This window comes from Dicentrarchus labrax, unplaced genomic scaffold (genome assembly GCF_905237075.1).
Source record: "Dicentrarchus labrax unplaced genomic scaffold, dlabrax2021, whole genome shotgun sequence".
In the NCBI taxonomy this organism is placed as follows: Eukaryota; Metazoa; Chordata; class Actinopteri; family Moronidae; genus Dicentrarchus; species Dicentrarchus labrax.
This window is the reverse complement of record NW_026136703.1, coordinates 18,830,769-18,852,975: the sequence shown is the minus strand read 5'-3', so window position 1 is coordinate 18,852,975 and position 22,207 is coordinate 18,830,769. Positions and strand designations below refer to the sequence as shown.

Here is a 22,207-nt window from a genome sequence, read left to right as displayed (position 1 = left end):
TTTTGCACAAGTACTTTCAATTGACAGACAAATAATGTGTGCTTGTGCACAAGTGGTCGAAATTAGCCGAAAGAAAGGTAAATGCATTTTTGTGTGTGTGTGTGAGTGTGTTTGTGTGCGAGTGTGTGAGTCTGTGTGTGTGAGTGAGAGAGAGAGAGAGAGAGAGAGAGAGAGAGAGAGAGAGAGAGAGGAGAGGGAGGGAGTGAAAGAGGGAGAGAGAGCGAGTGAATCTCTAGACATTGATGAGAAGAGGAGGCAGGATGCCCTCATTGTCTAAGACAAAAGGAGCTCCCTGTACCACAGAACAAAATATCCAGTGTGCCTGAACATGCACACACACACTTCAACTTGTATGTGTGTGTCTCTGTGTGTGTGTGTTGCTCGCTCATTGTAAAAAAAAACATCAATATTGCAATATTCAGTCATAATATTCAGGATAAAATGGGGGGGGGGTGATGTGTTCAGACAGCATGTGGCAAAAAATTGGAAGTGTGTAGTTCCTTTTAGATTCAAAGGCTCTGTCTGCATGCTAGGATTGTCTATCATTATTCTGAAATCCACAGCCTACATGTCAGGCAGGTAAACAGTGCAGTGCAAACACACACACACACACACACACACACACACACACACACACACACACAGTTTAAGGCCTAACTTGTACAAAAACTCACTTGGGATTGGAGCTGTTCCAGTAGACAGCATGTCTGTCAAATATGATCTTCTCCTCTGCCCACACGGACACCCAGGACAGGATGGTCAGCACCACCACCTCCATCACACACTTCTGCCCGAGCTGGCACAACATCATAGACATCCAGGTGGAATCTCTCTCTCTCTCTCTCTGGCTGGGATCAGGCTTTCACTTCGCTGCTGCTGCAGAAATCCTCTCTAGATCATTAATGTCCGTCTGCGCGTCTTTGGACAAATCGGGTCGGCGGTTCATGGATCGTTAACTGGCTTGATGCGAGCTCCGATAACCCCCAGAGGATGTTTCAAGTCATACTGAATGGCTGAAATTCACTTTCAAACTTCGTCAGCCGCGGACGGAACAGCAGGATGCTCATGTTATTTTATAAGCGCGTCGACGGCGGGATGCTGCGAGTGCGTCTCCTCTGCAAGGTCCGAAACTTTTCTCCCATTACGCGCAGCCGAGGGGAGATAAGATGCGCCACCTGGATTAGATCCCCCCCTTTCACAATTAATTACACTCCAGAATTCATCCAAGGTTTGTATTTCTATCGGCGGTATTGTTGCTCATCAGCAGACGTGACACAACGTCAAAATCGGCCGTCATATTTGTTTACCCAGATTTGTGTTGGGTATTCAGCCCGGCGCGCGCTTTGTTCCGCTCCTCTCCCTCAAACGGAATCTCTCCCCAGCACTAAAACCGCGTCCACTTGACCTTTTTTTCTCCTATCGCAGTTCACATAAAATACATCCCAGACGGAAGAGCGCGCTCCTTTCCGGTATTTTCAGTCCAAACTTAACGCACAATAACAACTGCGAGACGGGAGCATCCTCCTCGAGCTCTTACAGCATCTCAACTTGGTGATCCCTCCGCTGTCACTGGCTCCAAATCCAAACGAGTGACTCCAGTCGCGGTGCGCCTTTCACTTTCTGCGCGTCACGTTGACCAGCGGCGCAAACCGGGGGAGCCGCGGATGATCACAGCTTTTAATCCGAACATGCTCCCGTGCAAAAACCCTCCACCTATGCCGACAACAACACTCACACCGGCACCCTGATTCGGTCTAAGTAGCCCCCACCCCCTCTCCTTCTCCCTCTCTCCATCTCGCGCTTGCTTTTTTTTTTTTTCCTGCGCGGGCGGGGCCTGTAGCCGTGGCGCGCCGTGCTGTGCCGTGCCGTGCTCCCTCTGGGGACGCGGGGCTGGCTCACTGCGTCCCAGGTGATGCACAACAGAGGATGTATAAAAAGAAAGCCTCAAGTCAAATAAGCACATTTTCGATTGGAGAAAGGTAACTGACCATTTTCGTGTGACGCGAATCAGGATTTTAGAATTAGTGGGATAGATTTCCCAGAGAAACACTGGGAATTGCGGCTTAAAGATGGTCTTTGTCTGTGAATGTTTACTTGTTAGGCTTGTTATTAATCACCCCTACAGCCATCTGTTTGACTGAAGGCAATGTAACATGTAAAGCGCCCATAAAAAAGTTCTCCCTCTGTTTGAAAGCTGCGTCCTGATGGATGAGCTCAGAGAGGGAGAGAAACAGGGCGTCTGATGGATCGCTGGAACAGTGGAGTCATTTTCCATCAGTGTCCATTAGGCCCAAAGGGCAAGCGAAGGCAGCACCGAGTCTAAAACCTGTGAGCCATAAACCTCCAGATAGCTCTGTCTGACGGAGCGCTGCCACCCCTGCTGCCTCTGTCCTGCGTGTGTGTGTGTGTGTGTGTGTGTACGCGCCAGACACCTCTGCAAAAACATATCCATCTTGGCATTTAGTCTAGAGGTATAGTAACTACATTGTTTCCACAAGGTGATCCATGGTGTTTCCCAACATGCGTCGATAGCCCGAGGAGAATGAGCTCCAGTGGAGGATCAATCAACTCGCAACAAACAAGATTGGGAATTGATTCAAGATAAATTATTTGCAACAAGTTCATTTTTATTCCTTAAAGAGGGGAGCGCAACATTGTTAGGTATAATTGAGAGAAACACAATTTGTAGACTCAGATTTTCTGCGGCATACAAACTCTTTCAAGGTTCCTTTCAAAAGACAGTTTTCCAAAATCAAACTGACTGACTTTGTCCCACCGGTCACAAGCCTAACAGTGGCTGTGTTATAATTTTAAAACTGAACCTTTCCGCAGCTCCATCTTTCACATCTTATTGTGCCTCTCGGTTGGATCCTTTATGCAAAGTGTCCTAGTTTTGCTTTGCCCTGCTCTGCCTGCAGAGTAATGCCTATAATTTGGGCTGCATGAATTCAGGCAAGGGAGAGAACCCATGCACCCCCCCCCCATAACCCAAATACAGCTGCATGTTGTCCGCCTCTGTGGATGAATTATTCAACATCTGTCTGAGGCGTGCATATGTAAACAGGTGGGTAGTCTCCGGATGGCTTTTTTAAGGGGAGCCACTATAGACCAAAAAGACATCCTTCACCTCAGCTTCAGACTGTTCCTCCTCTGCTGTGTCACTCTGAAAGGGAGTCTAAATCTCATGTAAGCTGTGCAGACTACACAGTTATTGGGTGGGTTCAGAGACGGAGGCTTCCTAAGTGGTCCTAAATCTAAATGAATGGGGGTCAGAGAGTCAGCGTGTGGACTCATGCCTCCTTAAAAGGGCGTTGAATCCTGGGGAATTTATAGCTGGTTAAGTCTGTGATTGCTTTGTAGTTTAACTCCACTCAGGAGACATCAATTATAGACATATGACTTATCTCCCAGCTCCAGATCTTAAAACATAAAACAGATGAATGTATGTCTCCTCGAGCTGTTGACTAACAAAGCAGCCATTCTGTCCAGTCTCACACTTTAGACATAGTGTTCTGGCTTTTGTGGGGATTTAACTCGTCACAAGTTATATACACGACTGTTTCTTGAACCTCTTGAACCACTTGGCCACCCCCAACCTCACCAGTCAGGTTTGCATTTGTGTGTGGCCTCAGTGTTTGCCAGTATTTGCTTGATTAGAGGCCGCAGTACTAATGTAAATAAATGTTGCCAGATGTGGAAGGATCGCTACGCCACGTGGTTTCATTTAGTCCCGAGCACACAGGGGCTGGATGAAGCAAGATCATACCCAGGGGTCTGGGTCTGGCAAACAATTGGGAGAGGTGGGTTACAGGAAAGTGCACGACACACTGAACTGGTTAAAAGTACAAATGGAGTGACATTTTGGATGTTGCAACAGAGCTCATAGCACATAAAGTATAGCTTCTTTCGAATAATGTCAAATAACTTTTGGATTAGAGCAGTTTTTTGAAAATAAATGTTTGCTGTACAGACAGGGCTTGCCAGATTCTTTTTATTTATTTCTCAACAGATTAAAAGTATATGAAGTAACATTTTATGTGCCAGTGACTTCTGGAATTTGATAACCCAAAAACATCACAAATCTATGTTTGGATCGTCTTACTTTGAGTTATCCTTCCACCCAATTATGCAATCTCTTTGCATTTCAATATATTCCAAAGAGGATTCTGTGTAGACTGCTCCCTGCTCTAAATTACTCTTGGTGCAGAGTGAAATACTAAGATGCTGCAAGTAAACAAGGGTCTGAGGTATCAAAGCAGCATCAAAGCGTCAAGTTGCTGCCATGGAGTTTCATGACTAGTAGGGATATACTGAAAATGTTTTTTTTAAAAAAGCTACATGAATATATCTTGGCAAAGGTGACTATTCTAATACCTTACGGGTAACATTCAAATAAATGATCTGCTTGTGAGTGTAGCCTTCTTTAAGCATCTTATAAGATGCTGTTTCTATTTCTGCCATGTTGCCCAGCAAGTATGAGACTGTTATCTGTCTTTACTATGACCTTCAAGCATGCTTTCTTATGCAAAGTAGTAACAGAAGAAAAACAAGTGCATTAGCTGTGGAATTCGCTATAAGTTGGAGCTCACTATATTGAAGAACACACTCCACAAACTGCTGGGATTATAGAACAGAAATCCAGCTCCTCTCAGCCACAAATACAGACACCCCTGGACTCAATTCTCTTTTTCTCTCATTTGTCCCTCTCTCAAAAGGCAGGGAAGATCTGAGGTTAATCCTCTCTACTGCTCTGTAAGGAAGTCGAAGGGGAAAAAAAGAAGGTATAATGCCAGAAAGCCCAAGGAGGCACTTGAGATTAAGCCACTAACTATTGACATTGTGTGAGTGGCAGGTAAAGTCACCTCTGCTCAACATCCTTCGATTGCCAGCAGAGAGCAAGACCTCCCCCTAGTGGTTCAGGAGGTGTATAACCAGTTTGTCATTGAGGGTTTTTCTCCCACATCCCTGAGGAACTCTACGATAAACATGGATGCCAGATACTACCGATAGCTATGCTTGTGTTTTATCTTAATTATTCATCTTATGAGATACAGAGACTTGGTTTCCACAGCAACCTGGCTCATCTCCTCAGTCAGACCTGCTAAACTGAAAAGGTCAAAAGCAGAGCACAGGAGGATGGAGGATTATTCAGAATCATTGAGAACAGCAAGTATCCAGCGTTGCATATCAAATTAACTCCTCCACCCTGCCATCATCATCGCAGCCGTTCCATCGAGGGATTGTGCTGGGATTGTGCTGAGCCCAGATGAGAAGTCAGTCAAGTTTCAGATGGGATGAGTACAAAGTTGGAAATATAGTAAAAAGATTTAAAAAATAAATAAAAACCCCACCAGTAGTAAACAAGATGGGAAATGTGGAAAATGTTACGAGATGTTAACCGTTAGAGCAGCAGTACCACAGGACAGAGGGGAAGAGACAGAAACCAAATGAGGCCAGATGAAAGAAGGAACAAACTAAAGATTTATTGAAGGCAGCAGAAGATGCAAGAGACAAGAACAGGATGGCAGGGGAGGGGGGGAGCGGGGCACATACAGAGACACTTCTGTGTTCAGATAGGTTTAATGTCTTTGTGTTACAAAAGTTTTTTTTGTTTTTACAGCTCCAGAGAGCTTAATAGGTCTGTATTGTTTTATCAAAATATACATGTTTTGAACGTAAAGTGGATATAATCCAAATGATTTTGTGGTACAAAAACATGAATATATACAACCATCAATCCCGCTTCATACAATAACCCCACCCCGCCCCCATATAAAAAAGGAGAGAAAAATAAAAGCTTTTAACAAAAATTTAAAGGCATATAATCTTCTACACTGTCAACATCACAGCTAAGACTGTGGTTCAATTAAGTATCCATTCTAAAGCAATCTCTACCAAAGTAGGCTCTTTGTAAAGTCAATGAAACAAAAAAAAGGGATACAATATACAGTATAGGTTGAAACCCAAAAGATATTTCAACTTCATGTGAATTTTGTCCAAAGCATTTGAGAAACAGGAAAATTGAGGAAATTGAAGCCTTGTGTACTTGTGGGATTGCAGGAATGTGAAAAAACCTTTTAGGAAATCACAACACTACAAAACAGCGGGGGGTAGAAGATACTTTGGTCCTTAACAGCAATAACCGTCTGCAGCTACATGAAGCTTTGTTAAACCATGCATAATAATCTTTTACAAAAATAGAGACAGAGCGCATCTGTATCTGGTCCAAAACTACAGTGGTCGAGGCTGTGGAAACTGGTGCTTTGAGGCACGCAGGAATGTGACGACGTTTAAGACTTCAGCGTGATGGTGCCAACTTGGACCTATCATCAAGGAAAAGTGCACTAAGGAACCTGACTGTGGTGTAAGTGGACACAGACAAGAAATGGGTGAGGGCTATCCCACCCTGTAATCCTGGTGTCCTGAATTTAAGAAAAAAAAATTATTCTGGGTTTTTAGACACAGTCCAAGACTGTTGTTACTTTGAATTGACTAATGCCTCCAAGCTGCCCTCTCACAGGTAGGATTACCTGAATTGGATTGGATAAAGGCATCTTTGCAGACAGGTAAGATAAAACACCTGAACGAGAGGTAAACAAAGTCAACTGACCAGGCAAGCCTCGGATTAAAAACTCAAGGAGTCAAGGCACTGTGATTATGATTAAACCCAGCCACTACGTATAGGTATCAATTAAGCTTAGAAGTGATACACATGTAAATGCTAACATTAAAAGAAAAGATAAATGAATATATGTGTCCACATATAGATGAACATAATATGGTTAAATGAGGCCCCAAACGCCAATGTCCCTACTGAGAAAAGGACTAAATGGAGGTGAATGGGGACTGTAAGACAGGAAGGCTGGATACAGCTCTACTCCTGCCACAACACACCTAACAGAGCTAAACCACCTAGCAAAAATATTAGGCATCTAACTGACTTACATTCATAGTTTCTACATACATATAATGGGGATATATGCATACAAATCCTTAGATAAACCTTTGTTTTCTTAAGCGGAAACAGAAGACGGAGCCATTTTCACCCATTCCAACAATGCTGGTACATACCAAAAAGCAAGAAAAAAGGCATTCGGAGAGACATTTTTTTCCAAAAAAGCCAGAGCAATTCTTTAGGCAATCTGGTAGGGGCAAAGTAAGGCACAAGGATGTAAATAGAGATTATTGAAAGAAAAAAAAAAGTGTACTTATTGAATAACTTCAGATAGTGGTATTGATCCCCTGAAGCAAATAGGTGGGTAGTTACAAGATGAAAAAACAAAACTGGATACTAGGGAAATAAATTGCTTGGTGTTCTGTGAGCCAAAACAAAATCCTTTGTCTCAAACCGTTTCTGACTGGCCAAACAGGTTCAAAGTGGCATTTCAAAAAGGCACACACACACACACACACACATATCCACACGACTATCATAGTAAAAGGAATGCTGAAGTGTGTCTGGTGTGGATACGATTCGTCCACATAAGCATACATCCATTGTGGAGGGTGTCTTTTTTTTTAGCGATTTGGTCTAAAGTGACAGTTCATAAGCTGCCCCTACTTTACCTCCAAATTAACATGTTTCATTGCAGAAAGTTGCCCATTCCCCAGGACCCCAGTAAAAACTTGATGAACTATGATAGAACAAATTAATTATTAGGTTTGGGTACCAAGAACATGTCCTGAACTGGAACCAGTTCCAATTTTATCAAGACCAGGGATTTGTTTAGAAACACTCTTATGATTCCACTTACTGACTCCTGGGTGAAGTTTGGACCTACTGGTTTACAGTGCCAGTTACACTTGGTACAAGAATGTAGGGTTTTTGGGGTCCCCGGTCAAATTCATAATGCCCCCGAATCAGTTCATGTTAGCAGGTCTAGCTCAAATACAAACAAGTATTAAACTACAAACAATTTGTGCATAAAATGGAGATATTCATATTTGTCTTTATTTAGTGTCTTGTGATGTGACACAACTTGGAACCAGAATCTATAAACAGTCAATTAAATCCTATACCCAAACCTATTAATAATGGGGAATCATTAGGACTGGGGGTGAAAGGAGCAACGTTCTACAAAGAACCACAGCCATAAATATGTAATGGTGGCCATTTCCACTGAATGCAACCTTCACAAAAGTAGCATTCAGATGGCAATAGACATGGAGGGAGGAAGAAAAGGCACTCAGATGGTGGACTTTGAGAAGGACACTCGAAGGTGGTGATTCTCTCCCAGATCGTGGTTGTGGAACTCGATGAGGGACTCAATTGCCTCCTCGACTGAACCCATCTGGATCAGGGCCATCTTGCGGTCCTTTCTGTTAAATAAAGAGAACGCGTCAATATGCAGCCCATTTTTGCCTGCCATTTGGCATGTTGTAATAAGACGACTAAGTAAGGTGTCTCGTAGAGACAGAAAAAAAGAAATTGCTGTCCACGTTATTCTTTGCCATGTCTTGTGTACAAGTGTCCCAGCTTCTGCACACTGCATAGACCACTGACAGGCTAATACACAACTTCCCAAGTAACAGCCAAGGGACATTATTGAACACTTACTAATTAGTATTAAAATAACAAAACAATTCCTAGTGTAATTTTGTTTATTTTCATTGTGAATTATAAATTGGTCTGGGCCACCTGGCATCTAGCTGGCAGGCATTAAGTTCAGGATCGCTGCTCTAGACAATGAAACACTTCCGAACACCATTCAACTCCAGAATTGTTACAAAGACAAGAATTCAACCACCACTAAGGACATAATTTTCAGTGTGACAGGACTGAAACTTACTGAAAGAACTTGAAAGCCTTGACTGTGGCTCCTGAGCTGGCAAAAAGCCTCCTGAGGTCATCCTCCACCACAGAAGGCCTGAAAGCAAAAAGAGGAAAACAAAGAATAAATACTGAGTATTTTTGTGGGTTTACATTTTATTTACTTTATTTGCACTTATTTACTGGTACGGAGAAACAAGACACGAGAGGCATCATTAAATCTAAAAATGCACCTCTAGAGTAGGATGTTTAGAAAATATTGTCACAACTACTAAGTCCCAAACACTAAATATAGAAAAAACTAAGTCAAGACTACAAAGGAAAAAGCTTAGAGCACAAAAGCTGCTGGGGAGAGCAGGAATGAAAATGAGGCCTTTGCAACACTCACGGTATGTTGGAGAGGTGGAGCGTTGCAGAGGGTGGGAAGATGTTGGAGTAATTTTTGGAGCCAGGCTTCTTGAAACGGTGCAGCGGTGAGTTGCTGTAGTCTTTCGTGAGGCCCTGGTCCTCGTGGCCTTCTCTGGGCAGCTGCACTGTGGTGTGTTTTGAAAATGCCACACGCATGTCCCTGCCATGAAGACGCTGGCCATTCAGGTGGCTCATAGCTGGGAAACATTAATAAAGAGTCAACACTTGTTTTTAAGAACACCACATAAACCTGGCTTCCACATGTAACTCTAAGACTGACTTATGACACATTTTTTCTTTGTTGCAAGCACAGGTGTACTGTTCAATTTTAACTGGACATTTAAATAGTTGGGCTTTAACAGAAAATTTGAAATTCAATTAGTTTAACAAAAAGGTCCACTGAGGCTATTTTAATACATTTTAAAATCAATTCCATCTTTATCCTCCTGACACATGCATTCACCACATTTCTGAAAATATTTTCTGGATACATCTAGTGCATAGATCAAATGTTAACGTAATCGTAATCAAAAGTAAATAATCTGAAACCAGGCAATCAGTCAAGCCCTGTTCTGTTTGCTTAGTTGGCTTAGAGGCCCACTAGGTAAAAGGCTCAAAACACTGTACGGTAAAATGATGTGAGACAAAAACAAGATGAAAGAAAATGATAGATCAAAGAAAGCAAATAGTGTTTTGCAGAGCTGGAGTGTACCTACCTAGCTGAGCCTGTGTGCCATCAGACATCTGGATCAGAGCATTCTCCTTTTTATTGAATAGGATCTTCACTCTCATCACATCGCCATACACACCTAAGGAGGAAGAAGATGGTGTCACAATACAAGTGCAATGAAGTACCCCACAGCCTTAACAGGAGCAACACAGCCAATCACAGCAACAAAAACACATTAAAACCATCAAATCAGGGGCATGAATATTCATGTTACTAAATGAACACCAGATGATTAATAAGTAATTGTCAGGCTATTCTAGTAAATTATTGTTCAGTTCTGCATCTCTAAAACTAATCCTACTTTAGCCCTCTTAGATAACAATTACACAGATGCCAAGAGCTAAAATTGGTTATGCTTAAAAAGAGGGGGAAGGGAGTGATTTGAAGGCAAAAATCAAAAGGGGAGTAAAATGAGTGGTTCTGATCTGTTTGATCGATCTACAGTAAAGAAAAAGTTGAATTTCTTGACCAACTTGAGGGCTTAATAGAGAGACATGCAGGAATAAACTAAACATGCACATACCCACATTAGAGTACTGAGACAAACTGCAAAGGCATAATATGGTGACATAATCTGAGGGATATGTCAACTCACAATCACTAAAAAAAAAAGCAGCAGCATTTCATTTTCTATGTACTGTTGCTGAGTGACTCAAGGCAACCACAAAAAAAAAAAAAAATTCAACATAGCAAAAATTAAATTTTATGAATTTTCATGGCTTAAAATTGGACCGTGCGGAACCAAATAAAGTGTTGACTTTTATCCTTTTCCTGAGGGCAATGCTTTAGAATTTAGATCGGCTTCCCGCCTCATTCCCAAACAAAATGATCCCTGCATTTCTATTTAGAGGGGCAGTATTTCCATTGAGGAGCTGTGCTCTTTGAAGATAAAAAAACTGCAAATGTTTTTTGCCCACGGATAGCAACCACTGCTATTACAAATTAAATGAAATGCTGCAGCTTTGTGTGGTGTTCTCACCTTACTTTCCTCACACAAACCCACAACAACCAAAACAGGTCATACAAAACCCAAAACAACCGACACCCCCACCCTTCATAGCCCTGTAGCCTGATGACGAGCCATCAGTGGTTAAAAAAACAAAGCCAACAACATGAGACAAGACATGCCCACCTTGCGAGGTAACAGTAGTAATAAAAAAAGGAGATGAAAGGATGATAACGTACCGAAAAGAATAAAGAGGCAGTGTGGCGTAACGCTCTTTAGAGACAGCAGGGGGAGCAGCGGGGCAGGGGGCCAAAGGGGGATAGGGAACAGGGGACAGGGGAAAAGAGACGGAGCGGAGTGGAGGACAGTGGAGTGGAGTCGGGACATGTCCGCAGGCCACAGGCAGCGAGGTCCACAGGAAGGCCACAGTACCATGGAGGAAGGAGAGGCATGAGGGATGAAGAGAATGAAGAGAGGACAAGAGGAGGAGAGGATTCAAACAGCATGAGAGAGGAGAAGAGAACAGACGAAGATGAGGTGGAGGAAAGAAAGAAGATAGTGGAAGGACAGATGATCAGGGAGAGGTGCCAATGTTGTGTTTATGTTGTGTTTTCAAATTTGTGGGTGATGTCCAAATTGGGGACATGGAATTGGGGAGAAAGAGAGTTGGGTGGGTTGGAAGGAGGAGTGAATGTAGTAGTAACAGAGGAGTGGCAGAGGGGAGAGGAGGACAGAAGGAACAATTGGTCGTGGGGCGTGCAGTCAGTTGGCAAGAGTTGAGGTCAAGGGGTTTTAAAACAAAAAAGAGGGAGGGGGACAGAGAAAGAGGAGAGAGAAAAAGGAAGTAAAAAACAAGGTCAGTATACACAAAGAAATGTAGTGCTTCAGACAGTAGAACTGGCTAAATTAAAATGCACTGTCACTATGGGAACACTAGGAGAAAAAGAAGAGAAAAAAAGATTAACAATGAAATACAGAAAAAGGCAGAGACAATATGTACTTTTAAAATTACATACTATGTTTTAGATTATTTAAAATTACAATATAATAAAACAGTCAAATGTGAATATCAATTTTTATAATCCTGTTCCAACTTAAAAGCTGATCTTAAAATTAACATGCTTTAAGCACATAACTACATAACTACACTAAATGTAATGAATGTGACAGACTACTTATACATTCTAAAAAAAAAAAAACCTTGGATCACAGACATGTGTTTCTTTAAAAAATACAAATAAAAAAGTAATATTGTCTCTCCAACAACTCAAGAATGATTTCAACTAATGGACAAAAATGAAGATATGAAATGGTAAGTTTTTAAAAAAAGAAGTTAGTGTTTTGAATAAACTTAAAATTCACAGTGAGCAAAGTGGCAGGTCAGAAATGCAGCAGGTTTGGTCAAACACAGAGAGGTCCTGAAAGAGAAGAGGTTTTGACTCGATGACCCCCTTTTAATTAAAAACACTGGTAAGGGTACTCCAACTAATCTGATCACATGGAAGTGATGGGAAATGGGGGACAAAACACTGGAGCTCTTGAATAAATGGTCCAGGTCCACGAACCATTGTGTAAAACAAATGGCACTGTAACACTGTAACTTTTTTAGCACTGCACTGATAGAGGCAGGTTGTAGAACTGTTTAAGCCTAGTGAGAGTACTGACCTCAGGGTTCAGATTGCTGACCAACAAGACATTGTGTCCTGCAGAGGGAGCGAGCCCTGACAGGCCCAGACGGCTAGCGGCTGCTGCTGCAGCCGCCATGCTACCATGGCTCACACCGAGGGATGCCAAGGCACTGGGCATACCAGGCACCGACAGACCTAAGAGGAACAAAATATTAATTGCTTTCAATTTTTCCCTCTCGTCATATACACAAGATCTGGTAAGAGGAATATAAAAACGGGGAAATACATGACTGTTAAAATCAAGGCCAATTAAATAATGTACGTAATACGCACATATTTCGAGGAATACAGATCTAATAATGGAATAGGGAATGTTTGTATACTGACCTGTCTGTTGGATGGCAAAGGTTGGGGGGAAGCCATGGGCTCCACCATAGGGAGAGGCTGAGATTAGGCCTGGTGCAGCTGGGACAAGAGGCAACAAACAAAACTAAGAACACAAACTCCATGAAATGTGTACTTGAAACAATGATTAAAGTAAGAAAAAAAAGCTAGGAAATTCTGGACTATGTAAGCTTGTTAACATTTATAGATGTGATCAGATCTTTAAGAAAACCCTCTTTGAATTATACCAATCTTACCAAATGCAGCAGCTGCCATGGTCTGGTGGTCAATGGAGGCCTGTGAATCCGCATTGGGGAGGTCTGGTCGGGTATAATCCCTGCTCTTGTCATTGTTGTACTTGACATTAAGGCTGGTGAGCTTGGAGAAACTGATTCTCAAGGTACAGCAGGCATTGTAGATGTTCTGTCCATCCAGAGACTGAGACAAATATTGGAGCATTAGGCTTATGACAATGCATGTGATGTGTTTTACACAGTTGGTTTTAAAACCAGTTTCATGTTTGATCAGTTGACTCAACACTGTACTGTAGCTGCAATGTTTTGCTTTAAATTGATTAATTTGTCGTGTGAATGTCATGCAATCACAATTCTACTGAAAAGGTGACAAAGCACCCAGTTACTCAATGGTTACAAGCTCAAAAGGAAACATCATGACAAAGAGCATTAGTTGTACCAGTCTTACCAGTTTGGCGTGCTGAGCTGTCATGCCATCGGCATACTGGATCAGAGCCTGGAACTGGTTGTTCTTTGTGAAAGTGATGATCTTCAGCACAGTGCCGAACTTAGAGAAAATCTGGAGAGGGGAGACCGAACGATTAAGGATGACATCATGACAACACACTTTCTCACACAAATTCTCATTGTAACTGTACTGGAACATTAACCAAGGGAACACATTTGCATATCTTTCTTTAACAAGAGTCCCACTATTACATGCATATTTATAACATAATGAGAACAAGAAAAAAAGAATAGGAAATGGCAACAACAATGAAATAGATATATTTATAGTTGTATAGGTGATTGGCTGTTATAGCAGTCAAACTATATTAGTTTGCATAAGTCAAAATTTATCTAATGGCACAGTACAGTTGTGTTCCACATCTAATTTTACACATTAAGTACAATAGAATAAGAACAGGTAGATAGGCTTTAGTAACTGATGGCAGTTGTTACAATTCATTATGTAATAGTGTCACTTTAAAGTCCACACCCAAAACGCAAGGTTTGTTTAAAGATTTAAAAAACAGGAAATCCTATGAAATACGATGTTCAAACAAAAATCTGTGAAACAATAAGGTAACTGTAGACTACAAAAACCGCCTCTACCTGATGTAGTACATCAAGGGTGACAGGGTAGAAGAGGTTTTCCACGATGACCCTGAGGACAGGGCTTTGGGCTGCTCCTCCAGCCATGCTACTTGCATCTGCAGAAATGGCCATGCTTCCCATCCCACCTCCATGCAGGGCATTGACTGCCTGCAGAGCTGCCTGTGCACGCTAAGGAAAAATAACAGAGGAACTTCTTAGCGTGGACACGGAAAGTATGCAGTAATAAATTAATCAGTGAATGTGGGTGAAAATTCCTTTTTCTAGAAGTGCTGTATCTTTTACATGAAAACCCGAGTGTGCGTGTATTTTGAGCACAAGCCTTACCACTTGGTTGGGGGAGTTGTCCGTCTTGAGCTCCTTATGGGTTGAGTACTGCATGTAAATGGGGTGGTTTCTGATGACAGGGGTGACAGAGGAGTAGTAGCTCACCATCGTCTGTGCACACTCCTCGCTGTTCAGTTCCAAGAATGCCTGCAAGGGAGGACCAACATATTCAATTTGTTTCCTCCATCACATGTAATACAAAGGTCCCACTCAAGACAATATTTAGCAAGAATTCTTTCCAATTATGAGCAATTTAATCGTGTACTTATATTCACTGCCTATCAACTGTTTGCTTATTTTTTTTTAGATTTTACACTTTCATTGGTTTTGACACAGAATTGCAGGTAACAGAAAACAGGAGATAATAAGACATTCAAGAGGATTGTCTTCCTCCAGGACATCTCAGCAAGTAGAATTTTTATCCTGCCTACTAAACCACGTGAATGTGACAAAAGGGGCCTTGTCATAATTTTCAGGTCAGGACACAAGGCTAGATAGCTGATCCCTTGTCCCAGGCCTGAAGAGAAATTTTTCCCAGGAATGCAAGACATACAGGTTTGATGAGCAGACCTGCATATGTCAGTCCTTACCTGGTTTTTCCCTTTCAGCATCAGCAGATTAGTGACCTTCCCAAAGGGCAGTCCCAGTCCAATAACCTCAGCCTCATTTATGTCATTTGGCAGCTTGCGTACATGGACCACACGTGACGGAACACCAGGACTGCGGACGTCACCTTTGAATTTTTTGGTGTCGTTGCCATTGGCTGCAAGAAAAAAAACAGAAGCAGATACAATCAGGGAGGGAACAGAAGGCTCTGGTTCTTCTTGAATAATGGATTGATTGTCATGGCAACGCAAACACAGACACGACAAGCACTTCAATAAAAAGGATTCAACCCTCCATGGCAACCCCCCTACCTGAGTTCATGATATAGGGCCCGTTGGATATGCAAGAAGAAAAGAGTTCGTCGGATCCCCTCTGCAGAAGGAGAGAAAACAATGGTTCACTTCAGTGCATTCACCAATGAGGGCACAGCATGGCAGGTGGAGAGCACAGCTCTCATTTTACAGAGCCATTGTGTGATAAAGCAGGAAGTAATCTGATAACCAAAAGAGGATTGAGCAAACATGCTTCAGTAGAACTCCACCTTCCTCACTAGGAAGATTTAGTGGCCTAGCTTGTCAGCAGGGATATTTGACTTGCCATTTTAACCATCCCTATCCATTCCATTTTATACTCTTCTTTAACAGCATTGCCTAGTTCATAACCTTAAAGTAACAGGCCATTATTTGACTTGAGGAAATATGCCAAATGATCATGTTTTACTGACAATCACACTCAAGGAGCAGTACAGCAAGTACACAAGTCAGCAGATGTCAGTACAAGTCATCTTCTCATAATTCAGTATTAGGGGGATGGATACCATGCTGAAGTCCTCTGAATCGGAAGACAACATGGGGATACTCCTAGCCCACACTAGTTTACTGTCTGCTGTAACAGCCTTGTCTGTCCTCTCGCTCTCTCTTTAGTAGTTATAAAGTGCTGTTTCAGGGCTGTGTGTGTGTTTGTGGTTGTGGGAGATGAAGTATAGCAGTCACAAGAAGTGGCTCAGCAGCCTAAGCTCTACAACACTCTACAATGAAGGTCCTGTTCAGGCTGAGACTAGGAGCATTGTTACACGGCGGCACACACACATATGGAGCCCCAAGGACACTCTGGGATTTGAAGAGCCCTGGAGCGCTTTAACAACAACCAGTCATGCAGGTTTGCTAGCATTCTTCTCCACCTTGTGAATCATGGCCTTTAAATATGCAAGGTGTTGGGGGTTTCCAGTCAGGCTACAATGTCTACTCATGAAAAGGCAGGAATGAGGTTATCCAAGAGAAAACATTTGGTGGGGCCTCTAAACATTCTGAAGGGGCGGTGCGGGTTACTGAGTTAGTTGCTCTGAGAGAACAACACTGTAAGCAGTAGTATAAACTAACCTTTGGCTTCCAGATGGCTTGGCTGAGTCGGTCACTCTCACTCTAAAGCCCACACAAACAGTGTCTGCTATCTCAATTCATGAACTTTAAAGCAACAAGAGACAGTCTAATGTCTTTGAGGTTTCACGATAAGGGGGACCCACTTTGGCCAATGTTCAAATCTCTATATAAATTATGCATACATGCAGGTACTCAGTTAAAATTAAGACTCACAATGGATTGCAAGACAACCTCTGACAAGACTCAAAATGATACATGGAGCTGGTTAGGCATGAGATGGATCTATTTTTTTTCTCTTTAAAAAAACAAAACAAAAAAAACAATGGGAGTGGCTAGTTGGATCCTGGTATTTGGAACGCATCTAATAATAATAATAAAAAAAAACATAACAGTGTAAAACAACAAGAGGCTTGCATTACGGATTATACTGCATGTGTGAGAGTGGTGTGCTCTGGCTGGTGGGAAGCAAAACAGTATTTTAGCTTGATAAATGTGCCAAGGGGAGATGCAAGCCATGAGAAATGAAGGAAGTGGCTCCAGCCTGACTCAATAGTTGTGGGCGGGCAGTGTCACATTATCAGTCAGCAGACCAACTCCAAACAGGAAGAGCAAAAAGATCAGGCCTGCTTCCAGGGCTTTGCTAAACTTCCTCCTAGGGACTGATGGTTACTGTTCCATGGCAGGACTTGCTTTCTCTCTCTTCCCCTACTTCCTCATTCTAATAATAACCACAGAGCTAAGACAGTCTACAGTCACAGCAGAAACATCGAGTCACATACACAGGAGTTCAATATTGCAATTGACTGAAGAAAAAAACTTTTGTGTTTGTAGGGAGTGTGGTAGAGAGTGCAGAGCAGCACAAAAGGAAACTTTTGGTTAAAAAGCCAATGGAAGAAAAACAGAGCGTTCTAATGGTTTGTTAGTGGACTCCGACACAGTGCCAAACCCATTTTTACAACACATGCCCACTAAATGTGTATTGACTTGTTCACATCCTTTGTTTGCTCAGGATGCTGACAGCATAATAGTAACCTTCAGGAGACGATGACACATAATTGGCCCGCATACTGAAACTGTTGAGCAGCTTTACTGACAATGGCCAACCTTGAACTCAATTTTAAAAAGTGAACATGGACTGGAGGCAATTTCCCTGCTTCATCACACCTGGTTTTCATTGCATCAAAGAAGGAAAAAGAACACATGGTATCTCCAACTTTAAAGCAGCATTGGGGGGGGAGAAACATTAAGATTTTATATGGAAGCTAAATCTGAGAAGATTTATTTGTTTTGGCATCTGCAAACAACCTTTTTTTGGACTTTGATGGCGGGTGGGGGTGGGGGTGTGTGATCTCTCAGGAAAAGCACAATGAAGAGCAGCACAGGTACGGACATGTTTGTTCACTGTGATCAGCCTTTGGCAGCGGAGGGGGCAGGGAGCTGTGCCTCACCAGGGGGCTAGAGGGGGGAGATTGGAATGTGACCGCGGAATGCCAGACACTCTGCCCAGACGGAATAATTACAGATTCCAGCAAGGCAGCGCTCCATAACTCAGCATCATCATTACCACAACGCATCAAATCCAGAAAACAGGAAAAGTTATAGAAGAAAGAATCCCACCGGGAGTCAAATCCTTGATACCGATAATCACCCATTAATTTCTGCATTGTTAACATGTTGAAAAGGCCTTACTAAAAAGAATGGAGGGGGTGGGGTGTGTCCCTGTTGCGGGTGTGTGTATCCGAGTTCTTGTTTAAACAGTGTTAAGACCTTTGCCCGGGGAGGATGATGATGACGACGACTGTTGCGGGAGAATGGTTACAGCCCTAAGTTCAATTACTCCCCCTACACATAGCTGCCCCAGGCCCTGTCACCAAGGATTACTACTTGAGCAGGCATTTTTATTGGGGACACAAGTTAAAACAGAGCAGTTTTCCAAACAACAAAAAAAGTGTTCCCACTTCAACAAGTTTGTACACACCATTTGCAAACAGTAGAGAAGAGCTACTGTTTTAGTTACATAAGCATAGGAAAGCTTCCTCATCACTGAAATTTAATCTTCAGAGCAGATTCATGCAAAAAGGTCATTAACATTGGACAATACTTTACTGGTTTGTTTGTTTGGTGCTGGCTGAGTAGTCTTGTGACAGAAATGAGACTGGATAAATATCAAGCACTGGAGCAGGATTCAGCTGCTTTCTTAACATTCCAGTGAGGCAGACTAGCTATTAAGGAACATGCTAAATAAACAACAGGAAGTTTCATTTCCCAATAGCCACACAACCCAACAGAAACAAGACAGGAAAACATAAAGCCCCACCTAAGATAATCTATTCTAATTGAATTATCAAATATTCCATGTCCAGAGTCTTGAGAGTTGCTGCAACCTCTATCTGCTGGCCATTCGGTTGTATATCATAAATCTTTTAAAAGGAGAGCCGGTCTGCAACTGCAAACTCATTACACATGAGAAATGGCTTTGGACAGCAGTTCTGTAATTATAGAGGAAGCTCTTGCAAACTGACAGACTATGTTATTCAAGTCCCAAATGACGGCACGGTTCTTTTCCATTTCCACTCCGACTTGTAAAAAAAAAAATGTTTCTCAAACCTCTGTTTCCTAAAAATTAATTTAGCTGCAGTGGGACACAGAAAAATTCCTGCCGCAGTTAGAAAAAATTAAATACAACAAAGACTCATTATCTAATATCAAAGCTACTTTGATAACAAAGAACAAACAAACAAGTGAATGCTAATTACAACACAAATTTCTATGTTTAATAAGGCTATACATGCCAAAAGATGAGCCATTTTTAAAACTACAACACCTACTGGACCTTTAAACTGACAAAACATCCAATGAGTCTCACAATCATCACCTCTAACAAATGTACAATTACAGTAAGTCAAGAGTTTCACAAAAACCACACATTTTACTCCTGGTTTTCATGCTGCAGTCTAGACAGGTTAAGTGAAAGGAGACAGGGCTGCAAAGAGAATATGATTTTAAAAATTGCCTACCTTTGTGCCAACTGATATGTCATGGACACTGCTGTGAAAGAGAAAGAAAGATCACAATTACACAGGAAATCAAAGAAGATTAAGCATAATCTATCACGAGATCCTGTTAACAAGTCATCACAACAGCCCATTCTGCTCTGGAAGAACACAGCCCTTATGAAATGAAGGATATAGTGCTGTGCAACCAAACGCAAAAAAAAGGACTTCCTCATTCAGAGACGAGCACATTTACGAGTATTAAAATTCAGGAAAGCACCGAACAGTTCGACCTACGGGTCAAAATTTTTTACAAAAATACTTACTCAATTTCAGGGACGTAGCCGGCTCCCAGAGGGTACAAGTCAGCGTCTAGGCGGCTGTAGTGGGTTGGCAAAACATAAAGGCAAAATTCAGAGTAGACACTCAGAAGTGGTAATGAAACCAATCCACATTTACAATTTTAGTAAAACGCAACATCCCCCGCTGCATTTGAAAGTGCTGCAAACTGTCGAATTCAGGTGATCAAACGACGTTAACGTTAGGATACGCTTGATTGAAACAACACGCTATTGTGTATCCTACCCTGTTTAGATAACCCAGTATAGAAGTCCCCCCCCTCCCCCGGTTGAATCAACGTGAAATGTTCAGGCCAGACATCTTCAACATGGCCCTGGCACTCAGCAGACAAATGAATGCGGAAATGAGACACGTTGCCTTAGCTAGCGCTGAAGTTAACGTTACCAAAAAGGTGCAGTTAGCCAACGTTAACTAATGTCTTCGTTAGCGAACGAAGGGAGATTTTGCCAGTATTTTAATAATAAAAATAAACAAGTCTGTTCCAATCTCAACTCTTTATTAAGTTACGTTTGCTTAGCGTTAGTCCCGTTAACGGAAAAACGATTAATTAAGTCCGTTCAAACGACCAACGTTTGTTAGCAGTAGCGACGGCTAGCAGCCGTTGGTTAAGCTAACGCTCCGGCTAACTGTTGCATGTTTTGATGGAAAAAAAAAAAAAAAAAAAAAGTTTCAAAACTTTCCCGGTCAAACGGTGAAGTGAAACAGCCCTCGGAATCAAATCAGTTTAATAAGCAACCGAACTATGAAAAGAAACTACTCGGTGGTCGGTTTTCCCGAATAAAATTAAGTCTTAAGTGTCGTTGTTTTTCACTTACCCGTCCATTGCACAAGAAAAAAACTGCAGGTCTGAAGCGAAGGTAGGGCGGCAGACTTGCTTGATTTTCTTACAAAATGGCTGAACACACGGAGGCGAGCGCTGATTAGTCCAGGCACTTTCAAGAGCCAAAAACAGGCGGGGACAAGCTTCTACTTGACTCGCGATTGGACAAGACGACTATCATTTTGTGAAAAAAAGAAGGGCCGCGGCAAATTTCCAGTACATCACACACACATCAAGTGGGTTATGTTTGATTGAGTTGTTGTGCGATGAAAGGTGTATATTTTTCCTAAAGGGAGGACAAAGGGAGGAAAGTAGGGACCCGCAGTTAAATAAACGGGCTCTCATAATATCTTATAAAACCTGTGTTGTGCCCTTTTTTTTTTTTTTTTAAAAGAGCAGTGTTAGAAGCTGCATTGAGCTCCTTTACTTTGAATAAAAATAGTAATACTACAGTTTAAAATACTCTATTACAAGTAAAAGTCCCACTCTCAAAATCTTAGTGTATCAGTTTAATGTAGGTCTACTAATGCAGAAACATTTGAGTGCCATACTGTATTTTATGCCATTTTTTCATGGCAGTTTTGTGATATGCGATAATATGTAAATAGCATTTGTATCTACATGGACGCGATGGAACCAGTACTACTTTATATAGCCTACTATTGGGTAGATTTATCTACAATAGATCATATCTCAATAAGATCCTCATGTTTTTTGTATGTAAAATCTTACTCTGTATAACTAGCACATTTAGTAGTCAAATAAATCATCAAGCAAGACTACTTAACATGTGTATGTATGTACAGTAAATGAGTGAGTGAGTGAGTAAATGTAGCCTACTTAGTTTAATTGATTTCACCGCTATATGAGAAAATTCACAAAGGATTTGGAGAGTTAATAATGTGAGTATATGAGTTAACCTTCATCCCACACTGGTCATCAAGGGTTATAAGAATCTAGTTTTAGCTGTCTTTTGTGGAGAGGGAATTCTAGTCCCACCTACACAGAATCATAGATACTCATCATGACCAACACTTTGTGTATATTCAAATGCACAGATGGGATTGAAGTATTTGGATTCAGGGCACAGTTTTATGTGCTGTAGTTGTCAACCCCCCCCCCCCCAGTACTGTGGTGTAAACAGTACTGGTTTTGGTTGGGTGCAACACAATGGAGGTGATAATTGCCCTGATACTGAGGTCTCTTTGCACAATAAGTACTGAGTCAGGAAGAGATCCTCTAGATAACAGGCCTTCTCTGCAAAAGGTTCTGGAGTGAAAACAAAAGGAGGACACATCTATATAAATATAAGGCAGTGAAGGGTCCAATTACACACTACTTACAGTAGGTAAGCACCAAACAGAGGTATGCGCACACTGTAATCAACCAGAATGGGTTGAACATGCATTATTAAAAATTTATGAACTGCTATCACCGCTGAAGGAAGCAAAACATGACAACCCCCCCCCCCCATGGCAGGCATTGTGAACAGTCATAAAGAAAGAGG

The 22,207-nt window shown here is 41.9% G+C and overlaps 2 protein-coding genes across 2 annotated transcripts in view; both read right to left on the bottom strand.

The window, feature by feature from the left end:
• efna2a (ephrin-A2a) overlaps positions 1-1,795 on the bottom strand; it is a 73,534-nt gene extending 71,739 nt beyond the window's left edge. Inside the window, exon 1 of the mRNA XM_051396412.1 lies at positions 675-1,795. Within this exon, the coding sequence (XP_051252372.1) occupies positions 675-817 (143 nt within the window). The 5' untranslated portion in view covers positions 818-1,795. The remainder of the gene's footprint in view (positions 1-674) is intronic.
• Positions 1,796-5,458: 3,663 nt separating this feature from the next.
• Positions 5,459-20,796, bottom strand: ptbp1a (polypyrimidine tract binding protein 1a). Its single transcript, XM_051396387.1, has 16 exons — positions 20,696-20,796; positions 19,847-19,900; positions 19,545-19,575; positions 15,460-15,520; positions 15,133-15,305; positions 14,543-14,689; positions 14,216-14,386; positions 13,569-13,679; positions 13,124-13,304; positions 12,870-12,947; positions 12,520-12,677; positions 11,094-11,127; positions 9,895-9,987; positions 9,159-9,375; positions 8,790-8,867; positions 5,459-8,319 (listed from the first exon to the last, which is right to left on the bottom strand). The coding sequence occupies exons 1-16, from the start codon at positions 20,701-20,703 to the stop codon at positions 8,187-8,189; spliced, it is 1,728 nt and encodes a 575-aa protein (XP_051252347.1). The 5' UTR covers positions 20,704-20,796; the 3' UTR covers positions 5,459-8,186.
• Between the last annotated feature and the right edge of the window lie 1,411 nt (positions 20,797-22,207).

Coding starts and splice junctions, on each gene's coding strand:
- ptbp1a (XM_051396387.1), bottom strand. Junction 14,690..15,132: donor TGCTGAAAGGGAAAAACCAG/GTAAGGACTGAC, acceptor CCTCCCTTGCAG/GCATTCTTGGAACTGAACAG. Junction 9,376..9,894: donor TGGCACACAGGCTCAGCTAG/GTAGGTACACTC, acceptor AATGTTTCCCAG/CTATGAGCCACCTGAATGGC.